The sequence below is a fragment of the Heterodontus francisci genome, chromosome 8 (genome assembly GCF_036365525.1).
Source record: "Heterodontus francisci isolate sHetFra1 chromosome 8, sHetFra1.hap1, whole genome shotgun sequence".
Taxonomy (NCBI): Eukaryota; Metazoa; Chordata; class Chondrichthyes; order Heterodontiformes; family Heterodontidae; genus Heterodontus; species Heterodontus francisci.
Window position 1 is genome coordinate 68,170,736 of NC_090378.1, and position 18,848 is coordinate 68,189,583.

General features: G+C 40.6%; 1 protein-coding gene across 8 annotated transcripts in view; it reads right to left on the reverse strand.

Moving 5' to 3' along the window:
* Positions 1-11,528: 11,528 nt before the first annotated feature.
* LOC137372885 (mesoderm induction early response protein 1-like) overlaps positions 11,529-18,848 on the reverse strand; it is a 75,911-nt gene continuing 68,591 nt past the window's right edge. For 4 of the 8 annotated variants that reach the window (XM_068037281.1, XM_068037282.1, XM_068037280.1 and 1 more), the window contains 2 exons: positions 17,631-17,770; positions 11,529-12,631 (listed from right to left, as the gene is read on the reverse strand). In XM_068037281.1, coding sequence (XP_067893382.1) covers positions 12,249-12,631; positions 17,631-17,770 — 523 coding nt within the window. In that variant the 3' untranslated portion in view covers positions 11,529-12,248. The other 4 variants (XR_010975517.1, XR_010975518.1, XM_068037284.1 and 1 more) reach the window with 4 other exon arrangements.

Below are 18,848 nucleotides of genomic sequence, written 5' to 3' on the forward strand. Positions count from 1 at the left end.
ATGATAGCATAAAATTGCAAAGAGATATTGACAGACTAGGTAAGTGGGCAAAACTGTGGCAGATGGATTTCAATGTGGGCAAGTGTGAGGTTATCCATTTTGGACCAAAAAAGGATGGAGCAGGGTACTTGCTAAATGGGAAGAGGTTAAGTACAGTGGATGTTCAAAGAGACTTGGGGGTTCAGGCACATAGATCTTTAAAATGCCATGAGCAAGTGCAGAAAATAATCAAAAAGGCAAATGGAATGCTAGCCTTTATATCTAGAGGATTGGAGTATAAAGACAGAGGTTATGCTGCAGCTGTACAAAACCCTGGTTAGACCCCACTTGGAGTATGGTGAGCAGTTCTGGGCACCACACCTTAGGAAGGATCTATTGGACTTGGAGGGAGTGCAAGGTAGTTTTACAAGAATGATACCTGGACTACAGGGGTTAAGTTATGAGGAGAGATTACACAAATTAGGCCAGTTTTTGCTAGAATTTAGAAGGTTAAGGGGTGATCTGATTGAAGTCTTCAACATATTAACAGGAAAGGACAGGCTAGATAAAGATAAATTATTTCCACTGGTTGGAGATTCTAAAACTAGGGGGCATAGTCTAAAAATTAGGAGCAGACCGTTCAGGAGAGATGTTAGGAAGCACTTCTTCACACAAAGGGTGGTAGAGGTTTGGAACTCTCTCTCACAAACAGCAGTTGAAGCTCGAACAGTTGTTAATTTTAAATCTGAGATAGATTGATTTTTGTTAAGCAAAGATATTAAGGGATATGGGCCAAAGACAGCTATATGGAGTTAGGCTGTGGATCAGCCATGATCTCATTGAATGGTGGGACAGGCTCGAGGGGCTGAATGGCCTACTCCTGTTCCTGTCTTCCTATCCTATGTCCATATAGGCCTCCTTCCTTTATAAAATAGTTTATATTCTATTAGTGATGAGGTTTAAAATTTTTGTAAAATATATAATGGCAGAAAGCAACTTGGTGCAATCTGTATGTGAAGATTGTTTCTTCAGAGAAACAGATTACTGTAGTGGTTTCGTGTGATCACAGTAATTCCACAGCATTGCTGCTTAATGTTTGGGTTATATATAATTTTTTTAAATCTCATTTGTCATGAATAATCACATGTATTTCAGAAAAATGACTTGCTGTCAGGTGTAGCTGACTCCAGGATTGTGTTCCTTTGTAATGTCAGTGTGAATGTTACAGGAAGTACAGTGGGGGGAGCTAAAAATAGAGTAAGGGGAAAAAAACTAGAGGGGTGAATACAAGATTTTCAGTTATTTGTAGAAATACGGCTGTTTGGATCAATTCTGGTCTGACAAAGCTGAATCTTGTAATTACTTATTTGTAGGTGTACCATCCACGTGTCTCGGGAAAGTTACCCCTTTTAAATTTGGACAAGTTTGAAGAATAGGGAGTAACCTGACAGCTTCTCTTCCCCCAGTCACCTAATGTAACAAAATCCCTTACAAAGAAAAGCAAAATACTGCAGATGCTGGAAATCTGAAATAAAAACGGAAAATGTTGGAAATACTCAGTCGATCTGGCAGCATCTGTGGAGAGAGAAATGACGTTTCAGGTTGATGACCCTTTATCAACAGTTCTAAATGAATGGTTGGAGAAACTGTGCACAAAGCAGAAGCTCATTTACCTGGACAACCGGGTGAAGGGAAGTGTTTTGGGATTGATGAGACTCATTTAGGAGTGAAGTGCTTGGCCCAGGTTATCAAGCAAGCAATTGAGGTAGTAAGCTAATTAAAACTCGGGTGTTTTAATTGACTCAAGTGCAAGTCCTTTAGGACAAGAAGCCAAAGCAAAACTGCTACCAGTTATCATGTCTCAACGGGATTTACCTATAGCTCCAGACTTCATTACAGCCTCGGTCTGAACATGGGCAAAAGAGCTGAATTCTAGAGGTGACGTCAAGGCAGCATTTGACTGAGTGTGGCATCAAGGAGCCCCAGTAAAATTAAAGTCAGTGGGAATTGGGGCGGGAGTCCCTACTGGCTGGAGTCATACCTAGTGCATGGGAAGGTGGTTGGGGTTGTTGGAGCTAATCATCTCAGTTTAAAAGAGTGGTTGGAAGGAAAGAATGGAACTAGCGAGCAGTTTAAAAAAAGTGGCGGTGGGAACGAGTGAGAGATAGCGGGACCAGCAGGCAGGTTAAAAGAGCTTTCCTAGCCAGTCCAGGCCACCAGAGCAGACCAACTGCGTTCTGAGAAAAGTCCAAGTTTGACGTCACAGAAAAACAGGTACACATCAACACATGATATAGGAGCAACAGTCGACCACATGGCCCATCGAACCTGCTCTGCCATTCAATACGATCATGGCTGATCTTGGGCTTCAATTCCACTTTCTTGCCCACTCCCTAAATCGCTTGATTCCTTGAGAGACCAAAAATCTCTATCCCAGCCTTAAATGTTCTTTTGGGCCTCCTTATCTCGAGAGACAATGGATACGCGCCTGGAGGTGGTCAGTGGTTTGTGAAGCAGCGCCTGGAGTGGCTATAAAGGCCAATTCTAGAGTGACAGGCTCTTCCACAGGTGCTGCAGAGAAATTTGTTTGTTGGGGCTGTTGCACAGTTGGCTCTCCCCTTGCGCCTCTGTCTTTTTTCCTGCCAACTACTAAGTCTCTTCGACTCGCCACATTTTAGCCCTGTCTTTATGGCTGCCCGCCAGCTCTGGCAAACGCTGGCAACTGACTCCCACGACTTGTGATCAATGTCACAGGATTTCATGTCACGTTTGCAGACGTCTTTAAAGCGGAGACGTGGACGGCCGGTGGGTCTGATACCAGTGGCGAACTCGCTGTACAATGTGTCTTTGGGGATCCTGCCATCTTCCATGCGGCTCACATGGCCAAGCCATCTCAAGCACCGCTGACTCAGTAGTGTGTACAAGCTGGGGATGTTGGCCGCCTCGAGGACTTCTGTGTTGGAGATACGGTCCTGCCACCTGATGCCAAGTATTCTCCGGAGACAGCGAAGATGGAATGAATTGAGACGTCGCTCTTGGCTGACGTACGTTGTCCAGGCCTCGCTGCCATAGAGCAAGGTACTGAGGACACAGGCCTGATACACTCGGACTTTTGTGTTCCGTGTCAGTGCGCCATTTTCCCACACTCTCTTGGCCAGTCTGGACATAGCAGTGGAAGCCTTTCCCATGCGCTTGTTGATTTCTGCATCTAGAGACAGGTTACTGGTGATAGTTGAGCCTAGGTAGGTGAACTCTTGAACCACTTCCAGAGCGTGGTCGCCAATATTGATGGATGGAGCATTTCTGACATCCTGCCCCATGATGTTCGTTTTCTTGAGGCTGACGGTTAGGCCAAATTCATTGCAGGCAGCCGCAAACCTGTCGATGAGACTCTGCAGGCACTCTTCAGTGTGAGATGTTAAAGCAGCATCGTCAGCAAAGAGGAGTTCCCTGATGAGGACTTTCCGTACTTTGGACTTCGCTCTTAGACGGGCAAGGTTGAACAACCTGCCCCCTGATCTTGAGTGGAGGAAAATTCCTTCTTCAGAGGACTTGAACGCATGTGAAAGCAGCAGGGAGAAGAAAATCCCAAAAAGTGTGGGTGCGAGAACACAGCCCTGTTTCACGCCACTCAGGATAGGAAAGGGCTCTGATGAGGAGCCACCATGTTGAATTGTGCCTTTCATATTGTCATGGAATGAGGTGATGATCCTTAGTAGCTTTGGTGGACATCTGATCTTTTCTTGTAGTCTGAAGAGACCACGTCTGCTGACGAGGTCAAAGGCTTTGGTGAGGTCAATGAAAGCAATGTAGAGGGGCATCTGTTGTTCACGGCATTTCTCCTGTATCTGACGAAGGGAGAACAGCATGTCAACGGTCGATCTCTCTGCATGAAAGCCAGCTCGGCCAGCTTCTGGAGCCTGTTCAGCGCGACTCGAGCAAAGACTTTCCCCACTATGCTGAGCAGGGAGATTCCACGGTAGTTGTTGCAGTCACCGCGGTCACCTTTGTTTTTATAGAGGGTGATGATATTGGCATCGCGCATGTCCTGTGGTACTGCTCCCTCGTCCCAGCACAGGCAAAGCAGTTCATGTAGTGCTGAGAGTATAGCAGGCTTGGCACTCTTGATTATTTCAGGGGTAATGCTGTCCTTCCCAGGGGCTTTTCCGCTGGCTAGAGAATCAATGGCATCACTGAGTTCCGATTTGGTTGGCTGTATGTCCAGCTCATCCATGACTGGTAGAGGCTGGGCTGCATTGAGGGCAGTCTCAGTGACAGCATTCTCCCTGGAGTACAGTTCTAGGTAGTGCTCAACCCAGCGGTCCATTTGTTTGCGTTGGTCAGTGATTATGTCCCCTGATTTAGATTTGAGGGGGGCGATCTTCTTGATGGTTGGCCCAAAAGCTCTCTTCATGCCATCATACATTCCTCTGATGTTTCCGGTGTCTGAGGCCAGCTGAATATGACTGCATAGGTTTTGCCAGTAGTCGTTTGCGCAGCGCCTGGCTGTTTTTTGTGCAGTGCTTCTGGCTGCTTTAAGTGCTGCGGATGTTAAATCGCTGGGGGCTTTCTTGTAGTTCAACAGTGCAATGCGCTTAGCGGCTATGACAGGTTCCAGCTCTTCATTATGAGATTGAAACCAGTCTGTATTTCTCTTCGCACTTTTGCCGTAGGTGGTCAAAGCTGACTCATAGATGGCGTCTCTGATGTGGGCCCACTTGGTCTCAGCATCCCCTGTGGGAGTGTTTTGAAGGGCTGTTACAAGTAAATTTAGAAATTTTTGTAACAGCTGTGGGTGAGAAATTCTGCTCGTATTGATGTCGTATTCAATGATGAAGCATCCACAACCCTCTGGGGTAGAGAATTCCAAAGATTCACAACCCATTGAGTGTAGTAATTTCTCCTCATTTTAGTCCTGAATGATTGGTCCCTTATACTAAGTCTCCGTCCCCGTGTTCTAGATTCCCTAGCCAGTGGGAACAATCTCAGCTTCAACCCTTTCAGAATCTTCTATGTCTCAATTAGATCGCCTCTCGTTCTTCTAAATTCCAGAGAATATAGGCCCAACTTACTCAGCCTCTCATCATAGGACATCCCCCTCATCCCAGGGACCAATTTAGTAAACCTTTGCTGCACTGCATCCGGTGCAAGTATATCTTCTCTTAAATGTGGAGACCAAAACTGCACACAGTATTCCAGGTGCGGTCTCACCAAATCCCTGTACAATTTCAGTTAGACTTCTTTATTCCTGTATTCCAATCCCCTTGCAAGAAAGGACAACATGCCATTTGCCTTCCTAATAGCCTGCTGCACCTGCTTGTTAACTTTGTGCGTTCCTTGTACGAGTACCGCCAAGTCTCTCTGAACATTCACACTTACTAGTTTCACTCCTTTTAAAAAATATTCTGCTTTTCTATTTTTATGACCAAAGTGAACAACTTCACATTTCCCTACATTATACTCCATTTGCCATCTTGTTGCCCACTCACTTAACCTGTCTATATCTCTGCAGCCTCTCTCCGTCCTCTCCACAGCTTACCTTTCCACCCGAGCTTTGTATCATCAGCAAACTTGGATACAATACTCTGTGCCTTCGTCCAAGTCATTAATATAGAGTGTAATTAGCTGAGGCCCCAGCACTGATCCTTGTGGCACCCCACTATTCACTGCCTGCCGACTTTTAAATGTCCCATTTATGATCACTCTCTACTTCCTGTCTGTTAACTAATCCACACTAATATATTACTTTCAATACCATGAGCCCTTATCTTGCCTATTAATCTTTTCTGTGGCACCTTATCGAATGCCTTTTGAAAATCCAGGTATACTACATCTACTGGTTCCCCTTCATCTACCCTACTAGTTACATCCACAAAAAGATTCTAATAAATGTGTCAAACAGGATCTCCCTTTAGTGAAACCATGCTGACTTGTACAAATCAAACTATGATTTCCAAGTGCAATGTTAAGATTTCTTTAATAATAGTTTCCAGCATCTTCCTGATGACTGATGTTAGGCTAACTGGCCTGTAGTTCCCTGTTTTCTCTCTCCCTCCTTTCTTGAAAAACAGTGTAACATTTGCCAACTTTCAATCTGACAGGACCATTCCTGAATCAAAGGAATTCTGGAAAATCATAGCCAGCGCATCCACTATCTCTTTTAGAACCCTAGGATGTAGGCCATCTGGTCCCGGGGACTTGTCAGATTTTAGTCCAAGTTTCTCCAATACTTTTACTTGGCTGATATCAATATCCTTAATTTCCTCACATTTTAGACCCAGGTTACTGCCTGTTTCTGGTATGGAACTTGTGTCTTCTACTGTGAAGGCAGACACACAATATTTGTTCAACGCCTCTGCCATTTCCTCATTCCCCATGATGATTTCTCCTGTCTCTGCCTCTAAGGGACCAACGTCTACTTTAGCTACTCTCTTCCTTTATATGTACTTGTAAAAGCTCTTACAATTTATTTTTATACTGCCGGCTAGTTTACTCTCATTCTTCCCCCCCCCCCACCTTTTATCAACTTTTTTGGTGGCCGTTTGGTTTCTAAAACACTCCCAATCCTCCGACGCTACTTTTTTTGCTAACATTGTAGCCCTTTTCTTTTAATCTAATGCTGTCCTTAACTTCCTGAGTGAGCCACAGATAGGTCTTCTTTGACAAGTTTTTGTTTTGAGTGGAATGTACTTTTGTTGAACCCTTTGAGTTGTTTCTTTAAATGTTTCCCACTGTTCATTTACCACCATACCTTCCAGTCTATTTACCCAATTAACCTCCACCAGTTCTTCCCTCATACCTTCGTAATTGGCTTTGATTAAGATTCTTGTTTGTGATTGAAATGTGTCACTTTCAAACTAAACATGGAATTCAATGGTATTATGATCACTATTTCCCAGCGGATCTTTTACTATAACATTGCTTATTAACCCTGCTTCATTACATAATACGAGATGAAAGATAGCTTTATCCTTAGTCAGTTCTACAATGAATTGTTCCAAGAAACTGTCACAAAAGCGATTTGATTGTCCCAGTCTATATGCAGATTAAAGTCCCCCACAATTAATACATTACCTTTTTTACATGCTCCAATAATTTCACATTTAATATTCTGCCCAATAATAACTACTATTGAGGGGTGGGGTGGGGGGGGGGGGGGCTTTATACTACTCCTAGCAGACTCCTGCTGTTCCTAATTTCCACCCAAACTGATTCTGCTTCATGATCTTCTGAGGCCAGATCCCTTATTAATGTCCTTATGTCATCAATTACGATCAGGGCTACTCCTCCTCCTTTGCTGCTCTATCGCTCCAAAATATTATGTACCCTGGAATATTCATTTTCCAACCTTGATCTCTTTGTAATCATGTCTCGGTAATGGCAATTAGATCTAGATCATTTACCTCTATTTGTGCCACTAGTTCATCTATCTTAGTAGCAATGCTTTGTGCATTCAGATAAAAGAACTTTAATTTCATTTTTTTACCTCTATTCCTGCAATGACCTTATTTGCCAATGTACAATTTTTGTTAAACTTTCTGTCCCTTCCTGTCCCATTCTGTTGTGAGTTACCCACATCACTATTCTGCTCCAATGCCCTGACCTCTCTCTTTGGATTTCTAAATTACCCGGGTTGGGCTCGGGTCGGGTTGGGCGCGAGTAAAAATACATTCCATTGAAAAACAAAAGCTCAGTGTGAAGGACCCATCCATGGCTCACTCAGGAAGACGATAGAATTAGATTAAAAGAAAAGGCTTACAATGTTGCAACAAGTAGCAAGTCTGAGGATTAGGAGTGTTTTAGAAACCGGCAGAAGGCCACCAAAAAGTTGATAAAGGAAAAAATAGAATATGAGTAAACCAGTCAGTAATATAAAAGCTCTTGCAATCTGTTTTTATAGGTTTATCAAAAGGAAGAGAGTAGCTAAAGTAAATGTTGATCCCTTAGCAGCAGACAGGAGAAATTATCATGTGGAATGAGGAAATGGCAGAGGCATTGAACAAATAATGTGTGTCTGTCTTCACAGTAGAAAACACAAGTTCTGTACCAGAAATAGTAACCTAGGGGCTATAAAGATGAGGGAATTAAGGAAATTCATATCAGCAGAAAAGTAGTATTGGAAAAACTTAAGGGACTAAAATCTGACAAATCTCCATGAGCTGATGGTTTCACCCGAAGATTCTAAAAGAGAAAGCTGCAAAGATATTGGATCCGCTAGCTATGATTTTCCAAAATTCCTTAGGATCGTTCCCAAACCTATCAGATTGGAAGTTGGCAAATGTTGCACCACTTTTCAAGAAAGGAGGGAGAGTGTAATTGGAAAAATGCTGGAATCTATTCTTAAGAAAGTCTTAACAATGCACTTAGAAAAGCACGGTATGATTAAAACAAGTCAACATGGTTTTCCAAAAGGGAAATCCTGTTTGACAAATTTATTAGGTTTTTGAGGATGCAACTAGAAGTGTAGATAAAGGGGAACCAGTAGATGTAGTATACTGGATTTCCAAAAGGCATTCGATAAGGTGACACACAAAAGGTTAATGGGCAAGATAAGGGCTCATGGAGTTGAGGGTAATATATTAGCATGGATAGACGATTGGTTAACAGACAGGAAGCAATGAGTGGGCATAAATGGGGTATTTTCAAGTTGGCAGGCAGTGAATAGTGGAGTGTCGCAAGGATCAGTACTGGAGCATCAGCTATTTACACTCTGTATTGATGAAGAGACAGAGAGTAATGTATTTAAGTTTGCTGCTGATGTAAACATAGGTGGAAAGGTAAGCTGTGGGTAAGACATTAGCTGCAAAGTGTTATGGATAGGTTAAGTGAGTGGGCAACAAGATGGCAGATGGAGTAAAATGTAGGGCAGTGTGAAGTTATTCACTTTGGTCATAAGAATTGAAAAGCAGAATATTTTTTAAAAGGTGTGCAACTGGCAAGTGTTGCTGTTCAAAGAGACTTGGGTGCGCGTGTATAAGGAACATAGAAAGTTTACATGTAAGTACAGCAAGCAATTAGGAAGGCAAATGACATGTTGGTCTTTATTGCAAGGGGACTGGAGTACGGAAGTATTGCTACAATTGTACAGGGTTTTGGCGAGACCACATTTGGAGTACTGTGTGCGTCCATATTTAAGAAAGGATATACTTGCATTAGAGGCGGTGCAGCAAAGGTTCATTACATTGGTCCCTGGGATGAGAGGGTTGTCCTATGATGAGAGGCTGAGTAAATTGGGCCTGTATTTACTGCAGTTTAGAAGAATGAGAGGTGATCTCACTAAAACATTCAAGATCATGAAGGAGCTTCACAGGGTAGATATAAAGCTTATTTCCACTGGCTGGGGAATCTAAAACATGGAGGTAGTCTCAGGATAAGGGGCTGCTCACTTAGGACTGAAGAGGAGAAATTACTTCACTCAAAGGTTTGTGAATCTTTGGAATTCTCTACCCCAGAGCATTGTCGATGCTCCAGTGTTGAATATATTTAAGGCTGGGATAGAGATTTTTGGCCTCTGAGGGAATCAAGGTATATGGCAAGTGGGTGGGAAAATGGAGTTGAATCCTAGGATCAGCCATGATCATTTTGAATGGCAGTGCAGGCACGATAGGCCATATGCTCTACTCCTATTTCTTGTGTTTTTATGTTCAGCCCCAGGACATCACTCAGGAGTTCCTCAGGGCAGTGTCCTCTGCCTAACCAGCTTCAGCTGCTTCCTCAATGACTCCATTAAGGTCAGAAGTGGGGATGTTCACAGATGCTTAATGTTCAGTCCCATTTATTACTCCTCAGACAATGAAGCACTCTGTCCCTGTGTGCAGCAGGACTTGCACAACATTCAGGCTTAGGGTGATACGTGCCAAGAAATGAGATCTCCAACGAGGGAGAATCTAATCATCTGCCCTTGACATGCAACTGTATGACCAGAACCATAACTAGATCAACCATATAAATACTGTGACTACAAGAGCAGGTCAGAGGCTAGACTTCTGCAGCACATAACTCATCTCCTCCCACCCAAAGCCTGTCCATGTACAAGGCACAAGTCAGGAGTTTGATGGAATACTCCCACTTGCTTGGATGAGTGTAGCTCCAGCAACAATGGAGAAGCTCAACACCATCTATGAAAACACCCATCCATCTGTGCACCATGGCTGCAGTCTGTACCATCTGCAAGATGCACTGCAGCAACTTGCTAAAGATTCTTCAACAGCACCTTCCACACCCATGACCTCCACCACCTAAAACAAGGGCAGCAAGCACACAGAAACAGCACCACCTGCATGTTTCCTCCCCCACCCCCAAGTCACTCACCATCCTAACTTGCAAATAAAGCACTGTTCCTACACTGTCACAGGGCCAAAATCCTGGAACTTCCTCACTAACAGCACTGTGGGTGTACCTACAACACAGTGGTTCAAGAAGGTAGCTCACCAACACCTTCTCAAGGGCAACAAATGCTGGTCTTGCCAATGATGCCTACTTTCCATGAACAAATTAAAAAATCTGGATTATATAGGTGAAGGGAACAGGAAGCAGCCAGTGCTATTATGGTGTGGGTCAAGAGTAGCCTTGGACATAAGCCTAATGCTAGTAGGATAAATACAACCTCCCTTCCTTTAGAAGGGCACTACTACAAGACAAATGATCCAATCAAATTTTAAAAAACATGCATAGTATTACATTTCAATTAGGCAGACAATGCCCTACAGTGTTCAGCAGTCACAAAAGGCTTCAAGTGAGCTGGTAGACATCATGTGATCACATTCCAAGAGCACCTAGACTTTGGAACCTGCAAGTGAAGAAGCCCTCACAATGCTTGAATGTCACAGATAGAAGCATTGGAAATGAGCAGTTACAATTAGACAGGGGAGTTAATTTTCACCTTAACTGCTTTGAGTGTTATTTGCCAAAGATCATTTGTGGTGGATCGTACCTGATTTTTATCCCATTGTTTTCAATCTTCCACCCCTGCAAAGGCTGCAGTCTGACTTTCTCGATCCTCTGGCTGAATAGGTTACCCTCTCTGAATTGCAAAATTATGGAGCAGCCAACAGATGCAAACATTTTCCAGAACTTTCTATGGACTGTAGATCAGAACCCTATTTAATTTGTCCAGACAGCAGTATCTGTTTAAGTATTTTTATTGTAGAATTTAAGTGGAGGCATAAATGTCATACTATCCATTGGCCACTGTTTAGGATTTTCTTCATAGCATCTATCCACTTAATCTGCTTGCTCCTTGAAATAATGCTGGCTTAGTGAATATAGTGCAAAATGAATGCATCATGGTTACTGCTGGTTTATTCAAGATTTACCTGCATTTCCCTACAACTGTGACTACACTTCAAAACTACTTAATTGGCTGCAAAGCACTTTGGTACATCCTGAAGTCATGAAAAGGTGCTATAGAAGTCCAAGTCTTTTTATTTCCACCTTGCTGATTCTCAGATTGAACTTTCACTTAAACCTCCCCATAAAAATCAATTGCAGAAATAAATTTAAAATATTAATACAGAATAAACTTAATAGGAATCCTGAGAAGAACAAAATTAAAAGATTCACTTTTTTAATGAAAAATATCAGCTCAGTTTTTGCACAATTTCATTTTGTAACATGCATCTTCAACATGTTGTAGGCAAGTCTTATCAAAAATATCAAGAAAATGCAACATTTCATCAGAACTATGACTCAGCAATAGAGGGACAAAGTTTTATATTCAAGCTGAAATTTTTGCTGCAGTGATAGAATAGCATACAAAAGCTTCAATCAATTACAGTCTTGTAAAGACTGCAAACCCGATAAACCCCATCACAGCTCCAGACAGTGTAAAACCACTACCTCAAATATTTTAAGCATTCCATCATTTTAATAATTTAAAAAAGTTGTACCAAAATGGAATGAGTCAGACATAATTAGATTCTTGGTATATTTATTATTTCTTTCGCCCTCCACAATAAAGCTCAGCAACTGTACAAATCAGGGAACTGTACAAGTTTTACAGAAAAGGACTGCAAGGAAACTTGAGTACTTATTCAAAAAATTCTCTCCAAATTCTATGTAGAAATCTGGCAAAAATATAAAATGTATTTTGAGCCCAGATAGTCAGAAGAATTAACATATATATATTAATATATATATTAATATATATAGATATATATATAAAAAAAGACATCACTGATGTCAATGACCAAATTTATACAAACCAACCCAATTAATCAGGTTTTGTTTAAAATATGCCTCAAGACCAAAGCTGGGTTATTATATGTTCATTAGATTTGTTGAACATCCAATTCAACAGGCATCTGGTGTCTCGATGAGTCAGTCAGAACAGCCAAATTCTCAGAGTCTTCAGATTTCAGGTGTAGGCTTGCTTCTGAAATGCTTGCATTGTTTCTTTCATTTCCAGAGTCATTATCAGCTTTTAGTCTCTTAGCTGGTCTTTCACAACTTGATTCAGACTCGTCATCTTCATTCTGTGCATTTATCAATTTGACATCGCACAAATCATCATCTTTCTCACAGCCATTTGTGCTCATTTTTGCATGCCCAGAAACTGCAGAATTATTGACAGGTCCATTGTAGTTCAATCCCTTGATTTCACCATAATCGTGCCACTGATCTGATGTTTCAGCTGGACCATTAGCATTTGTCCCTGCATCAGATATAACAAAAAGATTTCAGTTGGCTCTTCATTCTATTACCTGCAAATATTTTTCAAAAGACAAAACAAAAATTGTTTTAACATTGCACCTCATTCAAGTGTATAATTTTTGAGTGTAGAATACAAAAACATGAAAAATTTAAAAAGGGCAAAGCTGTACCATGCACTCAACTAGTAGCATGAATGTTTTGGTGGGCTAGAGGAAGGATGAGAAGAGCACTGCTTCAAGAAAATAAAGCTGGTGTGTTCAATTCTTCCATCCTCCTTCATGTTTAGTGTACTTGAAGCAATGTTGGCTTTATACCCACACATTAGGTTATAACCTCTTGTATCATTATAGTTTAAGCGTAATATATTTGAATTCAGGGCTCTGATTCATATTTGCAAGTTTTACTGATTATTTTGGTCAGCTTTAGCTAGTTTTCTAGGTAGGGATGGATGAATATTTGTTATCTTTATTAAAAACTTTGATAAGACAACTGGAGCTCTCTTTACTCCTTATCTGCTTTTAAATATATTTGAACAGGATTTTACTTATTTGATTTTATGCAAATGTTCTAGATTCAAGGGGAAATGCTATAAAATCCAACTTTTACAGTAAAATGAATTTTATTTGTAAACACACTGCCCAATAAATGTATATTTGATATCAGTTTTGTTCTCAAACTCCATAAAAGTCACTGTATTAAGGTGGGTAGTGATAGATCAAGCTTTGTGTCTAAATTGTGTTGAATAAATCAAAATGAGGCTTGGGAAGGTCCAAGATGGCCACCTCATTCTGCTATTTTCAGATTCCAAAGAATATGTTAATTCAAGGTGACTGATCACCCTTCATCCCAGGGATCATTAAGCTTGAAAAGGGGACTACCAGAAGAACTATTACACATCATGTTTGAAAAAATCAGTATGCAGTATTTTGTCGATCTGGAAGTTGACATGCATTCTAGGCATAAGGGACATTTTAGTCTGTTTGGAGGGTTGGGAAAGAGGAGAAAGTGAGTGCACTTGATTGTGTTCTAACTTGGTAAAATGGACTGACTACATTCACTATTGAGTCAACGAGACCTTTAAACGATTAGGCCCCTTATTGCTATCATTGTCCATAATCTGTGCTGTTTTGTCTACATATTTCTTGCTGAATATCTATATAAATCGGGTTAATTAATTCAGAATCTAAGCCTAGCTTGGGCATGGCTTGTTGCTGGAACTGTTTTCGACAATGGGCTGGAAAGAACTGAAGTGCAGTAGGCACTAGCGCTCTATGATTCAGAGTCCAAAAGGATAGGCATCACTGCAGGAGCAGAAAACTGCAGGGGTGCAGCTTCTGATTCACAGGGGATGCGAGGTCCACAGAAGTGTGGCGAGATGACTGCAAGACGAAATGGTTCATTAAAACAGCCCAAATTACAACTCATCTATGGCAGTGACTTGTTCCACCATTCTAGTGAAAATAAATTTAACACACTATGCATCAAAGTCCATTTTTTGAATAACACTATCATCCGTGTACCATAAGTTACAGCATGCTTTAGGATGCTGATCCTTAAGATTACACTTCAAAGTACCACTAGGTGACCATTCCCACATCTTATGATACAATGTCTGCACCTCCACCATTGTGTTATGAGTGCTTCCATTTTTGTTAAATTTTGAGAATTTGTGTTTAAAACTGAAAAAGACTCAATTGGATGGGTTTTTACCAGGGGCACTGAGAGGTGTGGCTTTGAAAACAAACAGTTACTGGAAGGCATCTGTTTTCAAATAATTACCCAGCAGGGGTTGTTTTTGACTTGGAGAAGATGTTTACAGAGAAGTGAAAGGTCAAGATTTAGAGAGATCAAGAGGCTTGACTTCTGGAATGTTTTGGGTTTCACTTTGAATTGTTTTCAGACAGTTGGGGATGAACAGTGGTTTGAAAAGCAGTCGGAGAAGACTTGCCAAGAAGAACAGACCACCCCAACCCAGTCTGTTCCAACAGATTGGAAAAAGCCTGCCAGTTTTCCATCTCTCAAGGAGCTGTAAAGCAAGAAGCAGACCGAAACATGACTGCATTCCTCCACCGTGTCGGAAACCTCTATTGCTGCATTTCCTGGAAGCCTACCCAAACTGACCTTCAATGTCGCCTGTAAAGGACTGTTCTAGGAAGATCCTAAAGACAGTTGTCTATATGCATTTGGGACTCCAAACCAAAAGAGAGGACATATTTAACCCAAGTATCTTTTTTTTTTGTAATAGAGCTCTAAAACTCAAATCCCTTTATTTTTCCAGTTAACCTGTGTGTGAGAGTGAGTGAGAGGCTAAGGTAAAAAGGGAACTTTAATATTTCAATCTGTGTGTTTATGCTTTACTTCATTACTGGCTAAGACTTGTTTTATAACAAACTGATAATTTTGTTGCTTAAGGAACCTGGTTGGTATGTTTTATTCTGGGATAAAATGAGTCTATGATTGACCGTATCATTAAGTGGGAAAAAATTTAAATATATGTTGTGACCCTTGGAGAAGTGGAACGAGAACAAACAGTGCACTTCTCCCGCCTCGGTCGTAATTGACTGAAATCAAGTTAGCGTTTTGCAAAAATCAAAACATTGCTTTCCATTCAAAAACATATCAAATTCACTTTTTAATGTTTACATAGCTATAGGTTACTCACCTAATTAAAAAAAAAAAGCCCCCAGGATTTACATCAAAAGAAAACTCCATCATACTTCCCTGAACCCAGAGAGATCCAGAGCAAGACAGTAAGAACCTTGGTATGCAGGAGAGCAGCACATTCAGGCAAGGAAGGACAGCACATTCGAGTAAGCCATCTTTTATCTTCTTTTGTTCATTTACACACAATGGTAATTTTTATTAAAGCACTGCACTTTGAGGAAGAGTCAGCTTGCAGGAAAGGCCTAAAAATGCTGTCAAATTGAATATAGGTGACACTAACAGCATGCAAAGAGCAATATTTAATGTAAGTTACAAGATTCTGTTGAATTTTAAACAGCTTCTAATTACCAACTGATTATTACCTATGTTATACTGCAAGTTATAACAGCCTCTAGTTATCATCTGTTATGTTGGAAAATATATCTATTCTAATTACGTACAGCTATCAGGCAGACGTACGCACTGATTTTCCTGATCTTAATTTGAGTTTGCTCTGCCATGTTAAACAAGATAAGCGAAAATGTTTAAACTTTGAACATTCACATGCTTAGTTACTAACATTTTGTTATAATTATAGAATAGGAAGGAGGAATGAGCAGGTGCATTTGTATGAGTGTCAAGGAATCAAATCAAAAAAGCACCCAAATCACTATTTACACAGATCTCTCAAAGTCACAAATCAATGCTGCCAGACACAGGACCACCGCACCCCCCCAACAACCTCCACCCAGGGCTAAACCTTGGATCTCCCCTCACTTCTGACAAATATCAGGAAACCATCAGTAAACCAAATTTTAGGTTTTTCACTCCAGGGATGCTTCAGCTTCAAGAGCTGAGAAGATTAAGCACAAACTGATAGACATTTAATATTATGAAGGGTTAATAGTGATGGATTGGTCAGCACGATAATAACGTGAGGGCACTCATAATTGTAACCAACCTCTGGAGAAATACTTCCCTACATTCTTTTTGGAATTATGAATACTCTATGAAAACAGAAATATTAAAAAGGTAATAGGCAGCAAACAGGAGAATGGGTTGAGATTAGGCACCTCCTGTATCAAAACACCAGTGTAGGCTTGATGGGCTTGAATGGACTGATCTGTGCAGTATTTTTCTATGATTTTAACATCACAACCATGAGATAAAATGTCCTCTACCCCAATTGGATTATTTAGAGTTGGATATCCAAATATTTAGAAACAAAAGCAGGTATCACAGTGGTTGTTTAAAATTCAAGATCAAAAATTTTACATCAGAGTTCATATCATGATATAGTTCACATGAAAACCAGACTGCACAAAAATAAACCTCACCAATAATGTGTTTCACATGATAACCATGTAATGTGATGGAAACAATGAAGTTATCAGAATCATATTCCATGTATTCAGGTAATTGGGTATGGCATAGGACTTCTGGTGACTTGTTATTACACCAATGTTACTCCTCGACTGATCTCGTGATTTTAATACGTGGGAACAATGTCTGGTTTTAGATCCTAACAGTAAGAACATCTTGATGCTACCAAGACAATATATTTCCTGAAGATTATACCTTAGATCAAGGCACTGGGCACTATGGGCAGGGTACTGAATTTCTTTTGTATACATCTGATGTTTGGTGGAGGCAATCCTTAGTATACGTACACTCAGTAAAATGCCAATAACTGCAAGGACATCTGTACACGAGAGTTAAATATCTGAAAACAAAATAAGTATTGATTTCTACTCAACTATTCATGCAGGCGTTTAATATTTTCAAAAAACCTTCTGCTATGTTCAGCCAACTTCAAAATGTAATCCTCAGACATTTCATTGTTTCTGGTCAACTTATCAGTCATGGTCTCGGGCATGAAAACAAATGCAGATACACTCCAAATTAGTAAGAGCACAGTTAAAGGAAAATGAAGCAAAAGATAGTCCTTCACCTGGTAATTCTCCAGCATGGAAATAGGAACACAAAAGGAGTCCAGAAAATGACCCAAGTAGCTTGAGACAAAATAAACTGATTTTAAGATGCAAGCTCAATGAAGGACAGCATTTGATGATATCTCCTGCTTAGCTACTATCTGCATAGTATACTCGCTGAGATTATACTGCTAAAATATAGGCAACTAAAGTGTCGTATACTGAAGAAAATATTGATCCTTTAAAAAAAAATGACTTCAGGACAGTGAAGGGAATAAACATATCTGATAGCTTTCAGATTGCAAGTGTTTTAAGATGACAGAAAGTTAACAGTAAAAGCAATGCATAGCAATTTCATATCCCAATACATAATCAAAGGACTGAGTCTTAAAACAAGACAAGACAAAAAGTTAATGCACAACTCACCATTCATGTTACTTCCTATTGCAGCGGTATCTTCCCTCTCTGTCTGACTACTGCTACTGGTCGAGGTGGTTGGAGGAGGTGAAGGTGCACAACTGGAAGCTGTGCTCTCAGTTTCATCCAGGAGACGGTCCATATAATCCCTAAACCAATTTCAGATCTGTTACACAGAAGTCTGACAGGCCATTTCAAACTGGCTTCAACTTCATACTGAATCCAGTAGAAGTGTATATTTAAAAGAAACATTTTCTGTGCCATGACTTGCTTTTTTCTACCATGCACCAACAACCCCCCTCTCCCTGCCATATCAACCCCAACAGCATGCCATCCGTTTGTTCAGTACAGTACCATTTCTTTATAACTAAACCAAAACTGATTTAAGATGTGCTCAATGGACTCAATGCTCCTTCAGGATTAGGTACTGATCTTTTATAGCATCTACCATAATAGCTTTTCGTCTCTACAATATCTTAGCATGAGTGACGCCCTATTTTCAGATGATTTTGAAAAATATTCACTTTAAAATGTTACTCAAGTTGATACCAATAATTTAATATGATCAGAATAACAACTTTAACAAATAGATATGCAGTGGAATTGCTCTACAATGAAATTAAAGATATTGGCCAAAAATTTTGATACATCGGGGTTTCTGCTGCAGGCCTCCTGCTGCGATTACACTCCTACTCAAGCCTCTCCTTTTCTGCTCTCTGACTCCTTGTCAGTGTGAGAAAGGAAGTCAGAACAGACTGGTCTCAGTACTGGGACTCCACTGGTGGATTATTCACGAAAGAGGGAGGAACACAGTTTGCACTCGTCTGCACTGAGTCTGCTGCTGGAAGGCACAGACTGTGAAAAAGGGAGTTTGGTAAGTGAGTGAATATTAAGCGTTAATCTCTCTGAAGTCAATTTTTTTTGTTTAGTTTACATTTAGCAATTAATTGAAATTACTGTTTAAATTAGGAGGCAAGTTAGGTTTCTTACAGTTTTGAACAGGAGTATATGAGCTCTCAGAGTAGCTAGAGCCAGTTAAGTAGGTTGCTAGCTTAATCTGGTCTGAGTTCTAGCAGAGCATTGTTTTCAGAGAGTATAAATTCAGGGGACTCTCAGTGCTACTTGTCTGTTGTTGGAGGGCACAGAAGCATGAAGCAGAGAGTTTGGCAAGTGAGGGAGTTTGGAAAGGAGGGAACTATAAATTAAGGAAATAAATTAATACAATAA